At 40.4% G+C, this 17,641-nt stretch overlaps 2 protein-coding genes across 2 annotated transcripts; both read right to left on the reverse strand.

Annotated features, from left to right (window-relative positions):
• Window positions 1-6,401: 6,401 nt before the first annotated feature.
• LOC136774843 (putative nuclease HARBI1) lies at window positions 6,402-7,818 on the reverse strand. Its single transcript, XM_066729326.1, has 4 exons — window positions 7,598-7,818; window positions 7,360-7,506; window positions 7,005-7,272; window positions 6,402-6,932 (listed from the first exon to the last, which is right to left on the reverse strand). Exons 1-4 carry the CDS (start codon window positions 7,816-7,818, stop codon window positions 6,402-6,404), a joined length of 1,167 nt encoding a protein of 388 aa, XP_066585423.1.
• Window positions 7,819-14,651: 6,833 nt separating this feature from the next.
• On the reverse strand, window positions 14,652-16,127 carry LOC136774844 (putative nuclease HARBI1). Its single transcript, XM_066729327.1, has 4 exons — window positions 15,904-16,127; window positions 15,491-15,777; window positions 14,931-15,396; window positions 14,652-14,661 (listed from the first exon to the last, which is right to left on the reverse strand). The coding sequence occupies exons 1-4, from the start codon at window positions 16,125-16,127 to the stop codon at window positions 14,652-14,654; spliced, it is 987 nt and encodes a 328-aa protein (XP_066585424.1).
• Between the last annotated feature and the right edge of the window lie 1,514 nt (window positions 16,128-17,641).

Genomic DNA, 17,641 nt, shown 5'->3' on the forward strand with positions numbered 1-17,641 from the left:
GAAGAGAGCGTTTATAGTTTTACCTCAGAAGTAGGAAGACGACCTTCATTAGGAAGTAACCCTGAAGATTCGATAAATGAAACGGAACCGAGTAGTTTATCCGATCATTTGTGTGCTTTGGACGAATTATTGCCCAAGAAGCGCACCGCGACTCTTGGCCAGGTAGGGGGGAAAGGGAACATCATAATCCGAACTCGTCGCTGTGTTCGGAGTGATGCGTTCCCTAATCAACCGAATACCGATGGCCGCTATTATTTGCAGTTAGAATTATTTGGACAAATTTTTCCTGCACTAATAGATACGGGAGCATCGCGATCGTACCTCGGACATCGAACGCTGGAAAGAATCCAAGCGAAGATTGACAGGTCGCAAGATAGAGTTATGCGTACTGCCGATGGTACGGAAACGCGAGTAATAGGGGTTATTGCGCTAGAATTAGAGTTAGGGAAAACGAAAAGAGTCATGTATTTCCGCGTGGTACCGGTTTTAGACTACGACTGTGTCCTCGGTATGGATTTTCTCCGATTATTCGGAGTTATAATTGATACTTCGCGCGATTTATGGCAAACGCGCGACCGAGTAAATTTGAGATTCGCGAAAATAAACGCGGCAAGCTCAAATGAGACACACGTATCTTCGTGTTTTGCTATCGCTGAAATGACTAGCGAGCAAAACGCGGTATTAGAGAAGTTTCTAAGCGATAACTTCCCCGAGATAGTTGGACCAGTCCCGGCGACTACCCTGGTCAAACATCATATAGATGTCCAGGGTCAGGCTCCAATCCGCCAAGCGGCAAGGAGAGTGTCGCCGGTGATCTATAAAGTAGCGCACGAAGAGGTCGATAAATTATTGGGTGAAGGGATTATCGAACCCTCCACGAGCGCGTGGGCCAGCTGTCCGGTTATAGTACCAAAACCGGGCGGGAAATATCGATTTTGCATAGATTTTCGACGCGTGAATGAGGTAACGCGCAAAGACGCGTACCTGATCCCGCATATCGATAGCATTCTCGATAAACTCCGCCACGCGAGATACATTTCGACGTTAGATTTAAGTCAAGCGTACTTCCAAATACCGCTAGGAGACGAGAGTCGGGAAATTACAGCGTTTATAGTACCCGGAAAAGGACTCTTCCAATTTAGGCGTATGCCGTACGGTCTTACGAATGCCCCTGCGACGTTCCAGCGAATGATGGATCAATTAATTCCGCCTGAATTCGATCCATACGTGTTTGTCTATCTGGACGATATAATAATCGTAACGAACACGTTCGCGGAACACCTAGGATGGTTAGAGCGTGTGTTGAATATTATTCGATTCGCGGGTCTAGAAATCAATCGCGAGAAAAGTAAATTCTGCAGGTCAGAGGTGCGGTTCCTTGGGTATCTGATAAATCGTAATGGTTTAGCTCCAGATCCCGAGCGAACTGCGCCATTAATGAATTATCCGCCGCCAAAAGACTTAAAAACACTACGCCGATTCCTAGGGATGGTTGGTTGGTATGCACGCTTCTTACCCAACCTGTCGAAGGACAAAATTCCACTCGTCTTGTTATTGCATAAAGGCGTGCGCTGGCATTGGGATCAAGAGCAACAGACTTCCTTTGAGCGATTGAAGGAAGCGCTGTGCTCGGCCCCGGTCTTGGCAAGGCCCGATTTTTCGAGACCTTTCCAAGTACAGACAGATGCTAGCGACTATGCAATAGGAGCAGTATTAACTCAGCGACACGGAACTGAAGAGCATCCGATTGTATTCGCTAATCGAGTACTATCCAAAGAGGAGCGGAATTACACGACGACCGAGAAGGAGTGTCTCGCTGTCGTGTGGGCAATTCGGAAACTAAGACCGTATTTAGAAGGCTATCATTTTACGGTTGTCACGGATCACAGTAGTTTGCGTTGGCTACACAACTTGAAAGATCCAGTCGGGAGATTAGGTCGATGGGCCCTCGAATTACAACATCATTCGTTCGATGTGGTTCATCGTAAAGGCGCATTGCATCACGTACCCGATGCATTATCACGCGCCCTCCCAGTAGGCACCGAAAATGAATGCGTCTCCGCGGTTAACGAAGAAAATAGCGAAAATTCGAGCGAAAATTTGGTCACACAGTCGCGTATCGACTTCGAGAGCGACCCGTGGTATACAGCACGACGCGGAAAAGTAATTCAGCGACCGCGGGCTTACCCAGACTGGAAAGTTGAGGGAAACCGGCTGTATTGCCATCGCCCGGACGTGATACTCGAATCGATAGGTCGCGATTATGATGCGTGGAAGTTAGTCCTCCCGCGAGAGGCCCGACTTTTAGCCCTACAGGAAGCTCACAATAACACTTCCGCAGGACATGCTGGCGTTCAGAAAACTCACGCTAGAATCTGTAAAGATTACTATTGGCCGGGAGTTTTCAAAGACGCCGTAGCATTCGTCCGCGGGTGCAAAGTCTGTCAGCAACATAAAGCTGTACAGCTTGCCCCTGTAGGACTTATGGGAACTCGGGTAGTGGAGCGACCATGGACTGTGGTTGCGGGAGACATAATGGGCCCCTTTCCACCGAGTAAGGCCCAACAGCGTTACGTAGTAGTCTTCCTCGACAACTTCAGTCGTTACGTGGAAATGCGAGCGATCCGCACAGCTGACGCCAAAAGCATCTTGAAAGCTTTTAGCGAGCTGGTTATTTACCGTTGGGGATCACCGGAAATATTTCTTTGCGATAACGGTACCGAGTTCGTAAATAAGGAAGTGACCAAATTTCTAAATGAGCATCAGATTAGGCAATTTACTATTCCGCCGTATCACGCGCAAGCTAACCCGGTAGAACGCGTGAATCGGGTAATTAAAACGATGATCAGGATATTCGTAGAGAGCGACCACCGAGACTGGGACGTTCATCTCGCAGAATTCCGTTTCGCGATTAATTCCGCGATGCATTCGTCGACTGGAGTATCTCCCGCGTTACTTAACCTCGGTCGAGACCCAGTAATTACTCCGAATCTACGGCGAGAGATTGAAGGTTCTCGTACGATACTTAGGAGCGACCCCGAAAATTGGGTGGCGCGACTAAAACGTCTTCCCTTGATTCATGATATCGTGCAGGTAGAGATAGAAAAAGCGAGTGCCCGTCAAGCCCGCTATTACAATCGTGGCCGGCGCGATGTCAGGTATCAAGCAGGAGACTTGGTGTGGCGGCGCGGCAGACCATTATCGTCATCTGCTGATAATTTTGCTGCGAAGCTAGCACCATCGTACGAGGGTCCGTTTAAAATAGTTCGCGTAATATCGCCGGTCGTCTACGAGCTAGAAAATCAAGGCCGTAGTAATCCGAAGGTCCACGTTTCGGATCTAAAACCGTTTGTCGCGTCGTTTTGCGTTTCGGACGTCGATGAACCGGGTGAGGAAACCGTTGCGGAGGAAGGGAACGACGACCCTGCACCTTCCCCAAAACCGACCGGTAAACGGAAAGGGACTCCGGGAAAACGGAAAATGTCGATCGTGAGCGATTCGTCGGATTCCGCCCCGTCTACATGGACGGCACGCCTGCGTCCACGTCGAGACCCCACCTAACCCTCGCGAACCTGAGTGCGGACTTGTGTGTGTGATGAATGGATGGATGTGTGTGTCGCGTGATTTTTTTTATTTTTTTTTATTATTTTTTTTATTATTTTTTTTTACGGATGCGTGACGAGGCCCTTCTCTATTGCAGATGGACCCATACCTCCAACAGGTGGTGACCCACTGCTGGCTCCAGGGGATTCCCCTGCCGGGCCCCCTACCAGCAGTGGGCCCATCCACCCACCACCAACACCACTACCCCGAACCCTCCCACCGCCACTACCACCAGGGCTATTCCCTCCCTCCGCCCCGCTATCCGGAGCAGGGTACCCCTTACCCTCCGGCCTACCACCAAGCCCAGGCCTCTGGGTACACCGGGCCGCAGCCCGCCGGCTGGGAGGTGGAGATGCACCGTCTGCGTCGGGAGAATGAGATGCTCCGGCGGGAAGCGGGCCACCCCCGCAACCGCACGGGCACTCATCCTCCCGCGCAGGGGGCCTCTCTGCCACCAGCGGCGGGAGTCGGACCGGCTGTACCCAAGCCGAAGAAGAAAGCGCATCGGGGCAGGCGAGGTGGCCGGAAGGGCCAAGGAAGGGCCCAGCAAAGGAAGCGGGCGGAGGAGAGGAAGAAGAAGGAGGAGGAAGAAGATGAGGATCGACGGCAGCGCATCCGCGCTGCCGTCGAGAAGAGGAGGGAAGAGGAACGGGAGAAACGGAGGAAGGAGGAGGCGAGAAAGAGGGAGAAGGAGAGGAGAGAGAAGGAGAAAGAAGAAAAGAAGAGGAAGGAAGAGGAGGCCATGGAGGAGGACCTCCTCCTCCTGAGCGTTTAGCATGTCCGCGTCTAGTGTTTAAGTTTTTTTTGTTTTGTATAGAGTCTATTTTTTTTTTATGATTAATATTTTTTTTTTGTGTATCGAGCCGGATAATTATTTTTTTTTGTTTTTGTTGTTATGTAGGCCGAATTTTTTTTTGTGTGTGTAATAAAGTATGTGTGAATGTTAAGCGAGCGTTTTTTTCTTAGTGTAGGATTGCGCGCACCAGAAAAAAAAAAAAAAAGTAAACCGAATCAGAGACACCCCAGGGTCGACTTTAACCGGGAGGAAGTTGACCAACCCCTACGTTGGTCCTAACGAGGGGGGAGTTGTAACGTTGCGTTCTCGCAACGTTACTATAGCTGCCATCTAGCGCTTTGCTAATCTCAAGCGCTAGATAGGCGGGTCGCGTACGAACTAGGGAGTCATCAACCGATAAGTATTGATCTAGGATCGATAACTTGTCGGCTCCCTAGTGCCGCGCGATGGGTGTAGCGGGGCAGCGGCGGGACAGGCGCAGGGCCTGACCTGCTCCCGCGGACTGCCCCGACACACGTAGTTTAGAAGTCATAAGTGACAGATCGAGCCGAGAGAAGTTCCCCTAGCCGGTACGAGCCCAGGAGTGACAGCCGCTACAGGACGGAAATTTGGGAGGCACGGAAAGTGCAGCGACTGCCACCGCCACGAACCCATACCGGCCAGAGGAAACCTACTGCCCCAAGGGCCAGAATTAAGGGCGAGAGCGAAAGAGAGAGAGAAGGAGAGACTGAGGCGAGAGAGAGCGAGAGAGAGAGCGAGAGAGAGAGCGAAGAAAGCCAGCCATAGTAAGCCGAATTTAGGGTGATTATTCGTTTTGTAAGAAAGTCCTGTGACGTCCCGGGGTGTGCTAGGGCTTCAGGGCTCGTAGCACCGAACGGTTTTATAGGGAACCGCTGGCCCTGCTCACCTGTCACGGGTAAGCGGGCAACTTAGCGGAGTGGTCATTCCGTCGGACCGATAACGCGTGTCATAGTGTAGAGAATCGCGAATTATCCAGATTGTTCGCGATTACCGTGACCGTTGTGAGTTCGACCGTTGACAGGGACGTTCCCTTCAGTCGGTTCAAGGCCGCGGGCTTATTGTAGTGATCGTGAGGACTCGCGACCTTAGGCTTATAGAAGTAAACACTCCGGGTCGTTGTTGTGTTTAAGTACGCGGGAACGGAGCGAGTGCGGGTAACCGTCGCGGGACGCGCACGCGCGGAAAGGGGGACTTATCCGCGTAGCGCTGAGGAGTAGTTAGTCTAGGGATCCGCCGGTGGCGCGCGAGGACCGCGCGACTCGGTGGGGCCGCCGCGAACGCCAACTAGTGGCTCGAGCGCGAGGCTAGCTAGTACGTCATCGGGACTTCAGCCGCGTCCGCACCCCTTAGGCCGCGCCCACACGTAGGACCTAAGGTAACTTCCCCAATACCGGGTAACACGAACCGGATATTGTATTGATCATTGATATCGTAATAAAGAGAGTCTAACTGAAACTAGCGTTTATTGTATTAGCACCCCATCCCCGATAGTCGCGTACGAGGGTTAGAACCCCCTCTGCATAAATAAATATTCGGGTATTATCAGAAATACATCGAAGGCGCCCGGGTCTAGTAGGAAGTCGCCTATTGGGACACGAACGCGATCGGTGAGGGATCACTCCTCCCTCCCCTTCTATACTATCCCCGAGGATAGCCAGTAGCGTCACAGTGTATACTCGAAAAGCAAAAAAGCAGGGCTGATGCAAATATTCGCCACGAAGCAAAAATAGAACATCTTAAAAAAGTAGAAGATTTATTATTGCAACTGCTACAAAAACAATAATGAAATTATTTTGACTTTATAAAATATATCTAAGAAACAGTTTTGTGATAATGGCAATGTGCTGTGAACTACATAATAAGATTTGTTTATAATTTTAATGATTTTAAACCATATTTCTTTTTAAAGTATATTTTATTTTTTTATAATAAAGATAACACACTATACTTAAAATTAGTAGAACACAATGTAATAAAATATTTAGTTTCTTCGGTTAATAAAATGCATTATATTGTTACGCTTAGTTATTGCATCTTTCTTTTGTTGCGAAAGAGTATGAGCATTTGGTAATTGTTCTTCACAGGTAGGGGGATCCACTATTATGGGAATGTTTATAAGATCCTTTTTAATAATACAGATATTGTGTAGAATGCAACATGCAATTACATATTTTGGGATTAATTCAGTTCTTGTCATGGGTAATTTATCCAAGATGCTGCGAAATCTTCCTTTCAGTAATCCTAGTGACCGCTCAACCATCATTCTAGCTGATGAGTGACATTTATTAAAATTAATTTCAGCTTCTGTTAAGCGGCCATTGTCCCTAAGTGGTACTATTAAATATTTGTGTAAACCATAAGCAGAATCACCCAATATGTGAGAGTCGTCAGGAAAATTTGTGCTATTTAACATGTTTTCAAATTTGGAAAGGCGAAATACTCTCATGTCATGCACTGAACCAGCTTGCCCACAATAACAGTGTGTGAAATTTAAATCATTGTCACATGTAACCTAAAAGATAATATATACATAAATATAATGAACTTTAACATTGAAATTATGAACAAAAAATGATATTAATACTTGTAATTGTATTGAACAATATCCTTTTCTGTTAATGTAGGCATTTGCATTTTCTTTTGGTGCTGCAATTCTTATATGAGTACCGTCTATGGCACCTATACACTTTGGGAATCCATGATTGGCCTCAATGTTAGTGTAAATTCTTCTGGCATCTTGCGTGGAAGGCCATTGTATAAACGTATGTCTATGTGCATATAGAGCTTTTACAACTTTCTGAACGCAGGTCCAAGCTGTTGATTTGCTTATATTAAAGCGATCGCTAATACACCTATAAATATAAAAGAATATTTTAAAATTTAAATATTCTTTTAATTAATGTTATAACGACATTGTTCACCTAAAAATAACACAGTACCTATAAGAGTTTGGCGTAACAAACATCCAAAGAGCAATTAATAGTTGAGACTCTGGAGATATCGGATGCCTCCCTGAAGTCTTTGACTGCCTCTGTAGATAAGGCTCTAATAGTTCTAATAAGAATTTAAATGTTACACACTCCAATCTGCAAATTAATATAAAAAAGATTTATAATATATATATATATATATATATAAAAGGCAAATATATTTAGTGTAATAGCTCATTTGTTTTACCTAAAATGTCTCTTAAATTCAAGATCTGTATACAAATGAACAGTGGTTGTTACATACTTTTGTATACTATTTCGTGGAATGCTACAAATGCCATTCACTATAAATTGTGGCACATTAAATAATTCTTCTTCGTCTGAACTTGAATCATTATCACTTGAGCTCAGTAACTGTTCGAACGAACTCATTATGACCATTTTTAAAATAGCAGAATTTCCATCCATTTTTAATATTTTTAATAGGTATACGTCACGTTTGACCACTTTACGTATAATACTGGCTGTACTGCAAGAAAGCGTTCGGATTTATAAAATTTACTTTAAGCAAATTTTAAAATAAGTAAACTTACTAGTATCCGAACGATATTCGCAGTGTACTTAATGACGTATTACTGTCAGTACTGCCAGTATAATCCCGAACGCAGCCTATGCATTGGCCGGTATCCAGTCGTGACGTACGTGCAGGCTGGCCTATAGCACACGCCTCACGTACGCGAACCGACCCATGGCTGTCTGAGTGCCGCGTCACGCGCTCACCAGCACGCACGGTTACATCAGCACAGTCCCGTGGTCGCGTTCCGACTGCCTGCTATGGCAGTCTGCGCACGACATTCGCGCAGCCTGCTTGACGCGCGTAACCAGCGTTCAAGCCAGACTCGATGTTCTATTTCCCCTCCTCGTGGGGACTTATAGACACTGTCATTCCTTTAGGACTCCCCGAGGCCGCTTCTCCTTATCTCAGGTTGCCTGGGTTGTTCGGCATGGCCCTGCCTTACTTCTCAGGATAACCTGGACATCGTTTACTGGAGCGCCGGTCTTTTCATCCGGGCCTCTGCCTGTCAACGGGGTCTATCCTTGACGTTAGCTATAATCCACTCGTGAGCCTATCTCACGAGTCGGTAACGTAGGGATTAATAATATCCACTGTTCGGTAGCTTTTATGTTCTTTATTCGGTATCTCGTATACGTAACGGGGAACTTCGTTACAAAATCTTGATCAATGGTCATGAAGAGTTCGTGGCTCAATGGCTAGGTCGCTTGCCTCGAAGATTAGTTAAAGCGCTTTTGTCGGTGGTTCGAGTCCCGCGGGAGATATTTTTCTTTCGTTTTAAAAGCATTATTATCTTTTCTTTTTGTTAATTATTTGGAAGCATTGCTACTGCCTCCAAAAATATTTTTGCAAACCTTAAAATATACAATGTTATATTTATGCTTTTTTTGTAATCTAATCCATATGAGCAGGAGCTCGCTTCTTCGGCATTTGTTTTGATCGGAAGTGCATGTAAACAAACCACTGAATAGCTTGTTTCTTTTTGATAAACTGTTTCATTGCAGTCTAGGTGGTTAGAGCTCGCGCATCGCTATTAGTTTTCGCGTATAATGGCACCGAATATCGAAGTCTGGTTGAGGGGGCGAATTGTAGGCCTTTGGGAGGCTGGAAAATCTAATTTAGAAATTGCAGCGCTTACAGGTGTTTGGGTGAAAACCGTTCGCCGGTGGATTACCGCTTTTCAGCGCGGCAGTGGTAACGCATTGCGTGATCACCGTGCAAATAATCATAGACCTGCTGGTTCACAACCGGTAGAGGACCAACTCCTAGTGGACTACATTTCGCGAGACCCCTTCGGGAACGTAGTTGACGGAATTGTTGAGACGGGATTTCCTTTATCGGAACGATCGGGTAGGCGGCGACTTAACGCGGCCGGCATTAATTGCTATCGTCCAGCCCGCAAGATTACTCTTAATCCTCAGCACCGAAAACAAAGAGTCACGTTTGCATTAGAAAATTTAGCGACCAGTCGTGAAACGTGGGAAACGGTGATCTGGACCGATGAAAAGGGTTTTGTATCATCCGTTGACCAACGTTTTCTTCACGTCTGGAGGCCCAGCGATTCTCGGATGAACCCCAAATACGTCGTTCAGAGTGATCGCTCTGGACGAATCACGTGTGGCGTTTGGGGGTGGGTGTCAGGAGGCACGATAGGTGAATTGGTTGAGGTTCCTCCTAAGATGTCTTCTGCAGACTACATTACGATCCTTGAGAAGGTGCTTCTTCCAAGTGTTCGTGCTGTGTATTCTGCCGAAGATATGCCAATAATCCGTGTAGTGCAGGATAATTCTGCAGTTCACACTTCACACGCCACTCGTGATTGGTTAGGGGATCATCCGGAAATCCAACTGGTCCAGTGGCCGGCCAAGAGTCCGGATTTAAATATTATAGAAAACGTTTGGGCGAGAATGACCAAAAAATGGGTCGCGCCCAGGGTGGAGGACGAAAGCAGCAGTGCTTGAGAATGCAAGAGCTGTGTGGGAAGGCCTACGGCATGAACCACAGTTTCTTGAAAACTTAATTGAATCGATTCCAAATCGACTCAATCAAGTTATTGACCGGCGCGGATATTGGACTGACTACTAGACGAACTGACGTTACGTAGGACATACAATTTTGACAAAAATTAGGAAGCTCTAGCCGTGTCTGACTAATTGCCCTTTTCAAGGCAAAATAAACTTTTCAAAATATGTTTGGAAGTAGTAGCAATGCTTCCAAATAATTAACAAAAAGAAAAGATAGTAATGCTTTTAAAACGAAAAAAAAAAATATCTCCCGCGGGATTCGAACCACCGACAAAAGCGCTCTAACTAATCTTCGAGGCAAGCGACCTAGCCACTGAGCCACGAACTCTTCATGACCATTGATCAAGATTTCTTCAATGTAAATGATATTTTAAACTGAAGGATATTGAGATATATTATTATCAATGTGTAACGATTATAAAAATATTTCTCTAATAATAATTAGTTAAGTGTGCGCGTTTAGGATATTATTCTATACATGTTAAAATTTAAAAGAAATAACTCTTCTTAGTCTGATTAATAAACGAGTGAATTTTATTAATTAAAATTATGTTATATTTACAAGAAAAGTTACATAAGTGGAAACCAGTATATTCTTATATTTAAATGAGTTTCTTCTATAATGCCAATAACTTATTGGTTTAAAAAATTAAAAGTAAATTAACATATGTATATATATATGTGCATTACAGAATATCACATAATAATCCAGACTTATAATATTAATTGCACCAAACGCTGTAAGCGACAATAATCTTTCATACTGACGTTTGACAGTGACAGGTGCACAGTATTTTAAAATCCCCGCTGTAATCGCAGTCTTGAATGGTGTCGCCTGAGAAAATCTTCTTTAGAGAGTATCCATTGGCGTAGAACTGACCTAAACAAGGACGGACGAATGATTCTTACCGAGCGAGAGAGATAGCCATAGGCAATGGCACAGATAGAAATAAGCCTCGGGACGCCTGGCTTGCCCTGCTATGCCGTATAAAGCTCTCTCTCTCTCTCGCACTCACGCATTTAGAGCGAGATAAACTAACTACTATAGTTATCGCGTTCCATTCCCCTATCTCCGCCTAGCAGAATAGAGTATACAGTGAAGGATCCTAAAATGCGGTTCCTAAACGCATCAAGGGACGCCATTTCTGCCGGTCATTGTACATACATACATACATACAAGTCAAACGTCACCTTATACCTGTTACCAACTACCGTTCATTTTTCTTTGCTCCAAAAGATATAACCACCAAAATGCTCATTTTTCAGATTATTAATTTACTCATATCTAATGTATAACCCTCATGTTTCATGCCCTTTCGAAAACGGACAAGTGACTCAAGTGTAGTCAAGTGTTCAAACTTCAAATTGCTTCAAATATACGACCTTGTATTTGAAATTCCCTCTCTTCTCAACGATTACACTTCGTACACAGTGGGAAATTGAATCGTGTGTGGTTCGGCTAGTTTCACCAGAGATGAAACGGGAGATTGCTCATGCGAGGTCCTGAGGCAATCCCTACCGGTAGGCGGCGCTGGTGTTGGCAAACGAGAGTCACAGGTCCATCTAACCCCTAACGCCATCTATCGTAAGAGACCACGAAGCACGAGCGTTAAGTTTAGAATAGGGTAAAACAGATATGCATTGTTGCCAGAAAGCGGACTAAAGAGAGAGCGGAGATATTTTCTCGGACCTCTCTGTCTTTCTCGCTGTTAGCGTCTAACAGAAGAGTCGAGGCAAAATCTTTCCGTTTCGCTTTGCCGAAAATCTACCAATATTCGATATCATTTACATTTGCAGCCCAATGCCTTTATACATGATTTTTTCAGCATATTTATTTATGAGCATTGACTTATTTAAATCAATAATAAATTAAGGAAATGCGTATTTGATATATAATAATTATTTTAACTGTAATTTCATCGTTATATTTCGCTTATTTCCGTAAAATCTGCATTTCTTTAGTTTATTATTGATTATTGTAAGTCAATGGCCTTTAAAAAAAATTTAATCTTAAAAAAAAAAGAAAAGTACCGATCAGGAATCGAACCCGGACCCACGTATCGCCACGCGATTACCTTACCGCCTAGACCACGAGGCTTCTTCAGTGCACCGTAAACAGATAGTCTTCTTAAGGGCTTGAAATCTTCTATTGAACCATATAAATAAACGAGCAACCGACAGCTTTATTCATTATTATTCTATCATAATGGTACACAAATTAAAGAATAATTATATAATGAATAGTTTTCAAAAGCTTTTCCAATAACCAAGAACGGAAACTGCGAGCGTTGATTATTTATCTTCGTTCTTGGCTATTGGAAAAGCTTTTGAAAACTATTCAAAATATAATTATTCCTTAATTTGTGTACCATTATGACAGAATAATAATGAATAAAGCTGTCGGTTGCTCGCTTATTTATATGGTTTAAAAGAAGATTTCAAGCCCTTAAGGGTGAGTCCGACTAAAACCTATAAGGTAAGTTTTTACCATGTAGGATTGCCACCTTAAGCATAAATTTGAAAACTTCAAAACCGACAGTTGGCATTAGATCACGTGGGTGAGATTTAACAAGTTTGTTCCTTCCGTTTCTCAAGTTTTTGTGGTTCAATCAGTTTCGTAGCGGCTTTTAAATCAGCGGTAACCTAGGGGCGTTCATCAAAATAAAATATATTTATAAATAATATTTTAATACCGTAAGTAAGGATTTTATTGTTATATCACAATTTTTTTTATATTATGTGTTCATTATATGTCTAATCTGAATGCCGTAAGCAGTGTTATTGTGCAGAATAGGTGCAGGCTTTCTATCATATATTTTAAATAATAATGATTGTGATGATGAATTTGATTATATTTGTTAATTCTAACATTAAAAAAGCAAATTACGACTATCAAAAGCATTAAAACTGCTTCTAATCGGATTTATTTCCAAAACCCTTTTTGGAAGTAAATTTATCATATCTAAATGGTGCGTGTTTTCTGGAAATAATTATATTATTTGTACTTTTAGTTGTTAATATAATTTTATTTTTATTGTATAAGTTTCGTATCATGGAGAAAAAAAGGAAACTGAACCTTCTTGATGAACAATTAGGGTTAATTGAAATAATTAAAGAATTTGCACATATAGTGGAAAGCAAGAAAACTGATGTTTATGGTATGGAAGATAAAAGAAAAGCATGAAATGAAATAAGTAGAAAATTTAATCAAAAATTTAATCACAGTTTCAAGGGTGAATATTTGAGAATCTGGTGGATTAGTAAAAAAAGTAACACAAGAAAATATTTTGCCAAACACAAGCAAGAAACGTATAAAACTGGTAATTATAACAATTAAAAAATTGCATTTTTGTAATTCAATTTTTTTATACAAAGTTTTTGTAGGTGGTGGCCAATACATCAGAAAGCCAAATATTCTATATGAGAAGGTTCACGAAATAATATATAAGACAGTTGACGGCCTATATAACCAGGTCGATAGTGATGCAATTTCAAATGTTAATGAAGCAAATATGACACCCGAAATATTCAATGAAGAAGAAGATGATGATGAAATACAAAATGCTACGATGGTGAATGTTATTGATGAACTATTGAATGAAGAAGAAAAAGAGAATGATGATAGTAATACACCTATATTTGAGGTAAAATATTATATGCTCATAAAATAAAAAATGTAGAATATTTAAGTAGGTGAGTTGTTTTGATAAAATATATATTTGATTGCTTTTGTAGTATTTAACCAAAGAAAATAAGATTGATAAATGGGAGAAGTGGAACCCCAAAAAATTGAAGAAATCTATTAGCCATCCACTTTATGATGTGAAACAACCTACAGCATCTTCGTCAAAAAATAATTCAATTGGCCTTTATAAAAGAGACATAGGGGATATGCAAGAGGTTTTGGCAAAAAGCAAATATGAGCTGACGGAGTTAATGAAAGACCAATTGACGTGTAAATATAAGATAGAAATGAACATATTACAAAAACAGTTGGAGAAAGAAAAACTAAAAATAAAATTGCTCCAATATAAATTAAAAGAAGTTAGTGATGTTAACAATAACAATAGTGATGAAGACACGAAATTCAATTCCGATTCATCTTCTGATTTCAATATAAAATAATTTAATTCTTAATTGGTATAGTGAGACTTAGTGTTTGTTATAACTAAAGTTATATTTTTATTCTTGTTTCTTGTTTTTATATACAACATGAATATTTTTATTTAAGCATGAATATCTATGCAATACTTCAAACGTATATTTTGCTTTTATTTCTTAATTTTATACAGAACCACTTTTTTCAAATTATATAAAAGTTCATAATAAGATTTAATTAGGTTTAAAATTTATTAATATAATTGATTAATCTAAGTAAAATGCTGTCATAATCATATTCATTCTTTTCATTCATATATATCATATTAACTTTTTTCTATTTTAAATACTAAATGCATAGAAAAATTTAAAGAATCAAAGCAATAAAAAACTTGGTTCCTGTTATATTAGTATTTTTATTATCTGCTCTTAAATAATTAAGAATATAGTGTATTCATCTAATTTACTTTTCATTTGTAAAGTACCCTGGATCGTTATATATTTAATCAGCATGAGCTTTGCCTTTGTATACTTCTTTTTAATATATCTTTCTTCATGTATATATGAAGGCAATCTAAAATCTCCAAAAAGTAGCCAGTGATCTTTCATAAAAGCCTACAAACGAAATAAGATTAATTGTATATCTTTGTGCTTATGTTATAATATTTAAATAATGAGACAAAAATCAACTATTAAATGTTTTCTTTCTAACAGCGAAGCATAGGAGATTCATGTTAGTTGAGCATTCTCAGATTCCATATCATTTCGAGTACTATAGAGAACTAACACGAATTTATACTTACTTTTAAAAATAATTTTCAATCAAATACTCTCGTTCGTTTCTGTGTAGGTTTTGATCTAAGTCATTAATGATACTGTTATACCTTTCATTACTTATAACGTCTCTTGTGGTAGATAATCTTGAAATATTATAAAGAACCCCACAAGCAGTTATTAATGTCATAGTTCTTGTTGGAGTCCAGAAACGAGACCCAGTAGTTAGTATTGGAAACATTTTACCCAGTATTCCAAAACATCTCTCAACCATTGTACGCGTTCTTATCTGTGAGTCGTTGTATAATATTTCAGATGGCGTGTTTACATTCTGCAATGGTGTTAGTAGGTAAAGCATACAAGCATATCCAGAATCACCCAATAATAGGCCGTTTTCAAATTCTCCACTTTCAAACCGGGATTTTATTCTGGAATTATCAAATATTGTGACATCATGCGTAGATCCTGGCCAACGAGCAACAAGATCTAATAATTCAAGCCTACTATTCACAATTGCTTGTACGTTGATAGAGAAGAAACCCTTCCTATTTCTGTAAATCTCTGCATCTTCTCCACCTTCAATAAAATAAATAAAGTATCGATTAAGCATATAATAGACTTATTCCATTTATAATATAAAGAAAAATATATAAACAGGTATTTCTCTCACCATAAGAACGAATTCTAACATGAAAACAATCTATCGCTCCTATTACTCGTATAAATCCAGAGAGGTTAAAGTTTTCTAATTGCATTCTTAATAAATCATTTGTTTCACATGGAAATTTTATAAAATCTTTACTTTCCTCTGCAATTACTATTAATACTTTATGAACAATGCTTTGGGCACTCTGCTTACTAATTCCACAAAAATCAGCTACATATATAAAAAACGAACCAGTGGCCACAAATCGCAATGTAACTAAGATTTGTATTAATGGTGGAATTGGTTCATTACTGAAAATATAAAAACGTCTGACAACTTCCATAAATAAGATATAATCTGTAGTAACGATAAAATTTATTTAATCGAAGAAACAAAGTTTTATCAATATATTTAATCAAACGTTTCACTTAATTTACTTTTTTGTGCGATAACTGATTTTTCGTTCTATTCTTTCCAAAACCATCAGGACATGATGCTTCAATAGCCGGAACCTGCGTTGAAAATCGATGTTATCATATATGTAGTACCAATTAATCCTCTTTCTTATTATTCTAGGTCTTCGATGTGGCAATTGATGAATATTATCAAATTCATCGTCACTGTCATCATTCAATATATATGCTAGAATACTTGCATCCATTCTGTAATTTAATTGTTTTAGTTAATTAAATTAGATATATATGGTAAAGAGTAAAACAAATTTATGATATAATCATAAAACCCATACTTACGGTATTAAAATATTAATTATAAATATATTTTATTTTGATGAACGCCCCTAGGTTACCGCTGATTTAAAAGCCGCTACGAAACTGATTGAACCACAAAAACTTGAGAAACGGAAGGAACAAACTTGTTAAATCTCACCCACGTGATCTAATGCCAACTGTCGGTTTTGAAGTTTTCAAATTTATGCTTAAGGTGGCAATCCTACATGGTAAAAACTTACCTTTTAGGTTTTAGTCGGACTCACCCTAAGAAGACTATCTGTTTACGGTGCACTGAAGAAGCCTCGTGGTCTAGGCGGTAAGGTAATCGCGTGGCGATTCGTGGGTCCGGGTTCGATTCCTGATCAGTACTTTTCTTTTTTTTATTAAGATTAAATTTTTTTTAATGGCCATTGATTTACAATAATCAATAATAAACTAAAGAAATGCAGATTTTTCGGAAATAAGCGAAATATAACGATGAAATTATAGTTAAAATAATTATTATATATCAAATACGCATTTCCTTAATTTATTATTGATTTAAATAAGTCAATGCTCATAAATAAATATGCTGAAAAAATCATGTATAAAGGCATTGGGCTGCAAATGTAAATGACATCAAATATTGGTAGATTTTCGGCAAAGCGAAACGGAAAGATTTGGCATTGACTCTTCTGCTAGACGCAAACAGCGAGAAAGACAGAGAGGTCCGAGAAAATATCTTCCCTCTCTCTTTAGTCCGCTTTCTGGCAACAATGCATATCTGTTTTACCCTATTCTAAGCTTAACGCTCGTGCTTCGTGGTCTCTTCCGATAGATGGCATTAGGGGTTAGATGGACGGGGACCTGAGACGCGTTTGCCAACACCAGCGCCGCCTACCGGTAGGGATTGCCTCGGGACCAGCGTTGCCAAGTGTAGTATAATTATACTACCGTAGTATAATTTTCCTATAGCGTAGTATCCTTAGGATACTACGCTACAGTTTCTGTTCCCTGCGGGATCCTACGCTATAGTTTCTGTTCACTGCGGGATCCTACGCTACAGTTTCTGTCCTTGCGGGATACATACTACGTTTTGGCCATTAATCTTGAGTCTTGGCGAGGGGAAGTTAGAATCAGACGGGCGAGGGGATTTCTAGGGAGTTTGTCCGTAGCTGTCAAATGGCGCGATTAACCCTCAATTTTATATCATCAACAAAAATAATATTTTCGGAAAACGATTGTGGAAAAGAAGGAAGGATTTTAATCAATAACAGAGAAGACAAAATATATCAGATGAGTATAAATTAATTAAAAAAATGAAAATTATTGTGAATTTTTAAGAAAATATTTTGTGGTTATTTTTTTTTTTTGTTACAGTTGAAATCCGGTTATGATGACTTTCAATTAAGGAAAAAAGTAATTACAGACCAATAAATGAAAAAGTATTAATACATTAAGCATT

Source organism: Prorops nasuta, unplaced genomic scaffold, assembly GCF_024137725.1.
Source record: "Prorops nasuta isolate Cenicafe-Biocafe unplaced genomic scaffold, Cenicafe_Pnas_1.2 PNAS00007, whole genome shotgun sequence".
Classification (NCBI taxonomy): Eukaryota; Metazoa; Arthropoda; class Insecta; order Hymenoptera; family Bethylidae; genus Prorops; species Prorops nasuta.

What these genes read in the sequence shown, in the direction of transcription:
- LOC136774843 (XM_066729326.1), bottom strand. Translation starts at nt 7,818, where the DNA reads ATGGATGGAAATTCTGCTATTTTAAAAATGGTCATAATGAGTTCGTTC. An exon ending in GTTACGCCAAACTCTTATAG is followed by an intron (nt 7,273 to 7,359) that starts GTACTGTGTTAT and finishes TTATATTTATAG; the next exon opens with GTGTATTAGCGATCGCTTTA. An exon ending in ATTGTTCAATACAATTACAA is followed by an intron (nt 6,933 to 7,004) that starts GTATTAATATCA and finishes ATTATCTTTTAG; the next exon opens with GTTACATGTGACAATGATTT.
- LOC136774844 (XM_066729327.1), bottom strand. Translation starts at nt 16,127, where the DNA reads ATGGATGCAAGTATTCTAGCATATATATTGAATGATGACAGTGACGAT. An exon ending in ATCAGTTATCGCACAAAAAA is followed by an intron (nt 15,778 to 15,903) that starts GTAAATTAAGTG and finishes TTATATTTTCAG; the next exon opens with TAATGAACCAATTCCACCAT. An exon ending in TGTTAGAATTCGTTCTTATG is followed by an intron (nt 15,397 to 15,490) that starts GTGAGAGAAATA and finishes ATTTTATTGAAG; the next exon opens with GTGGAGAAGATGCAGAGATT.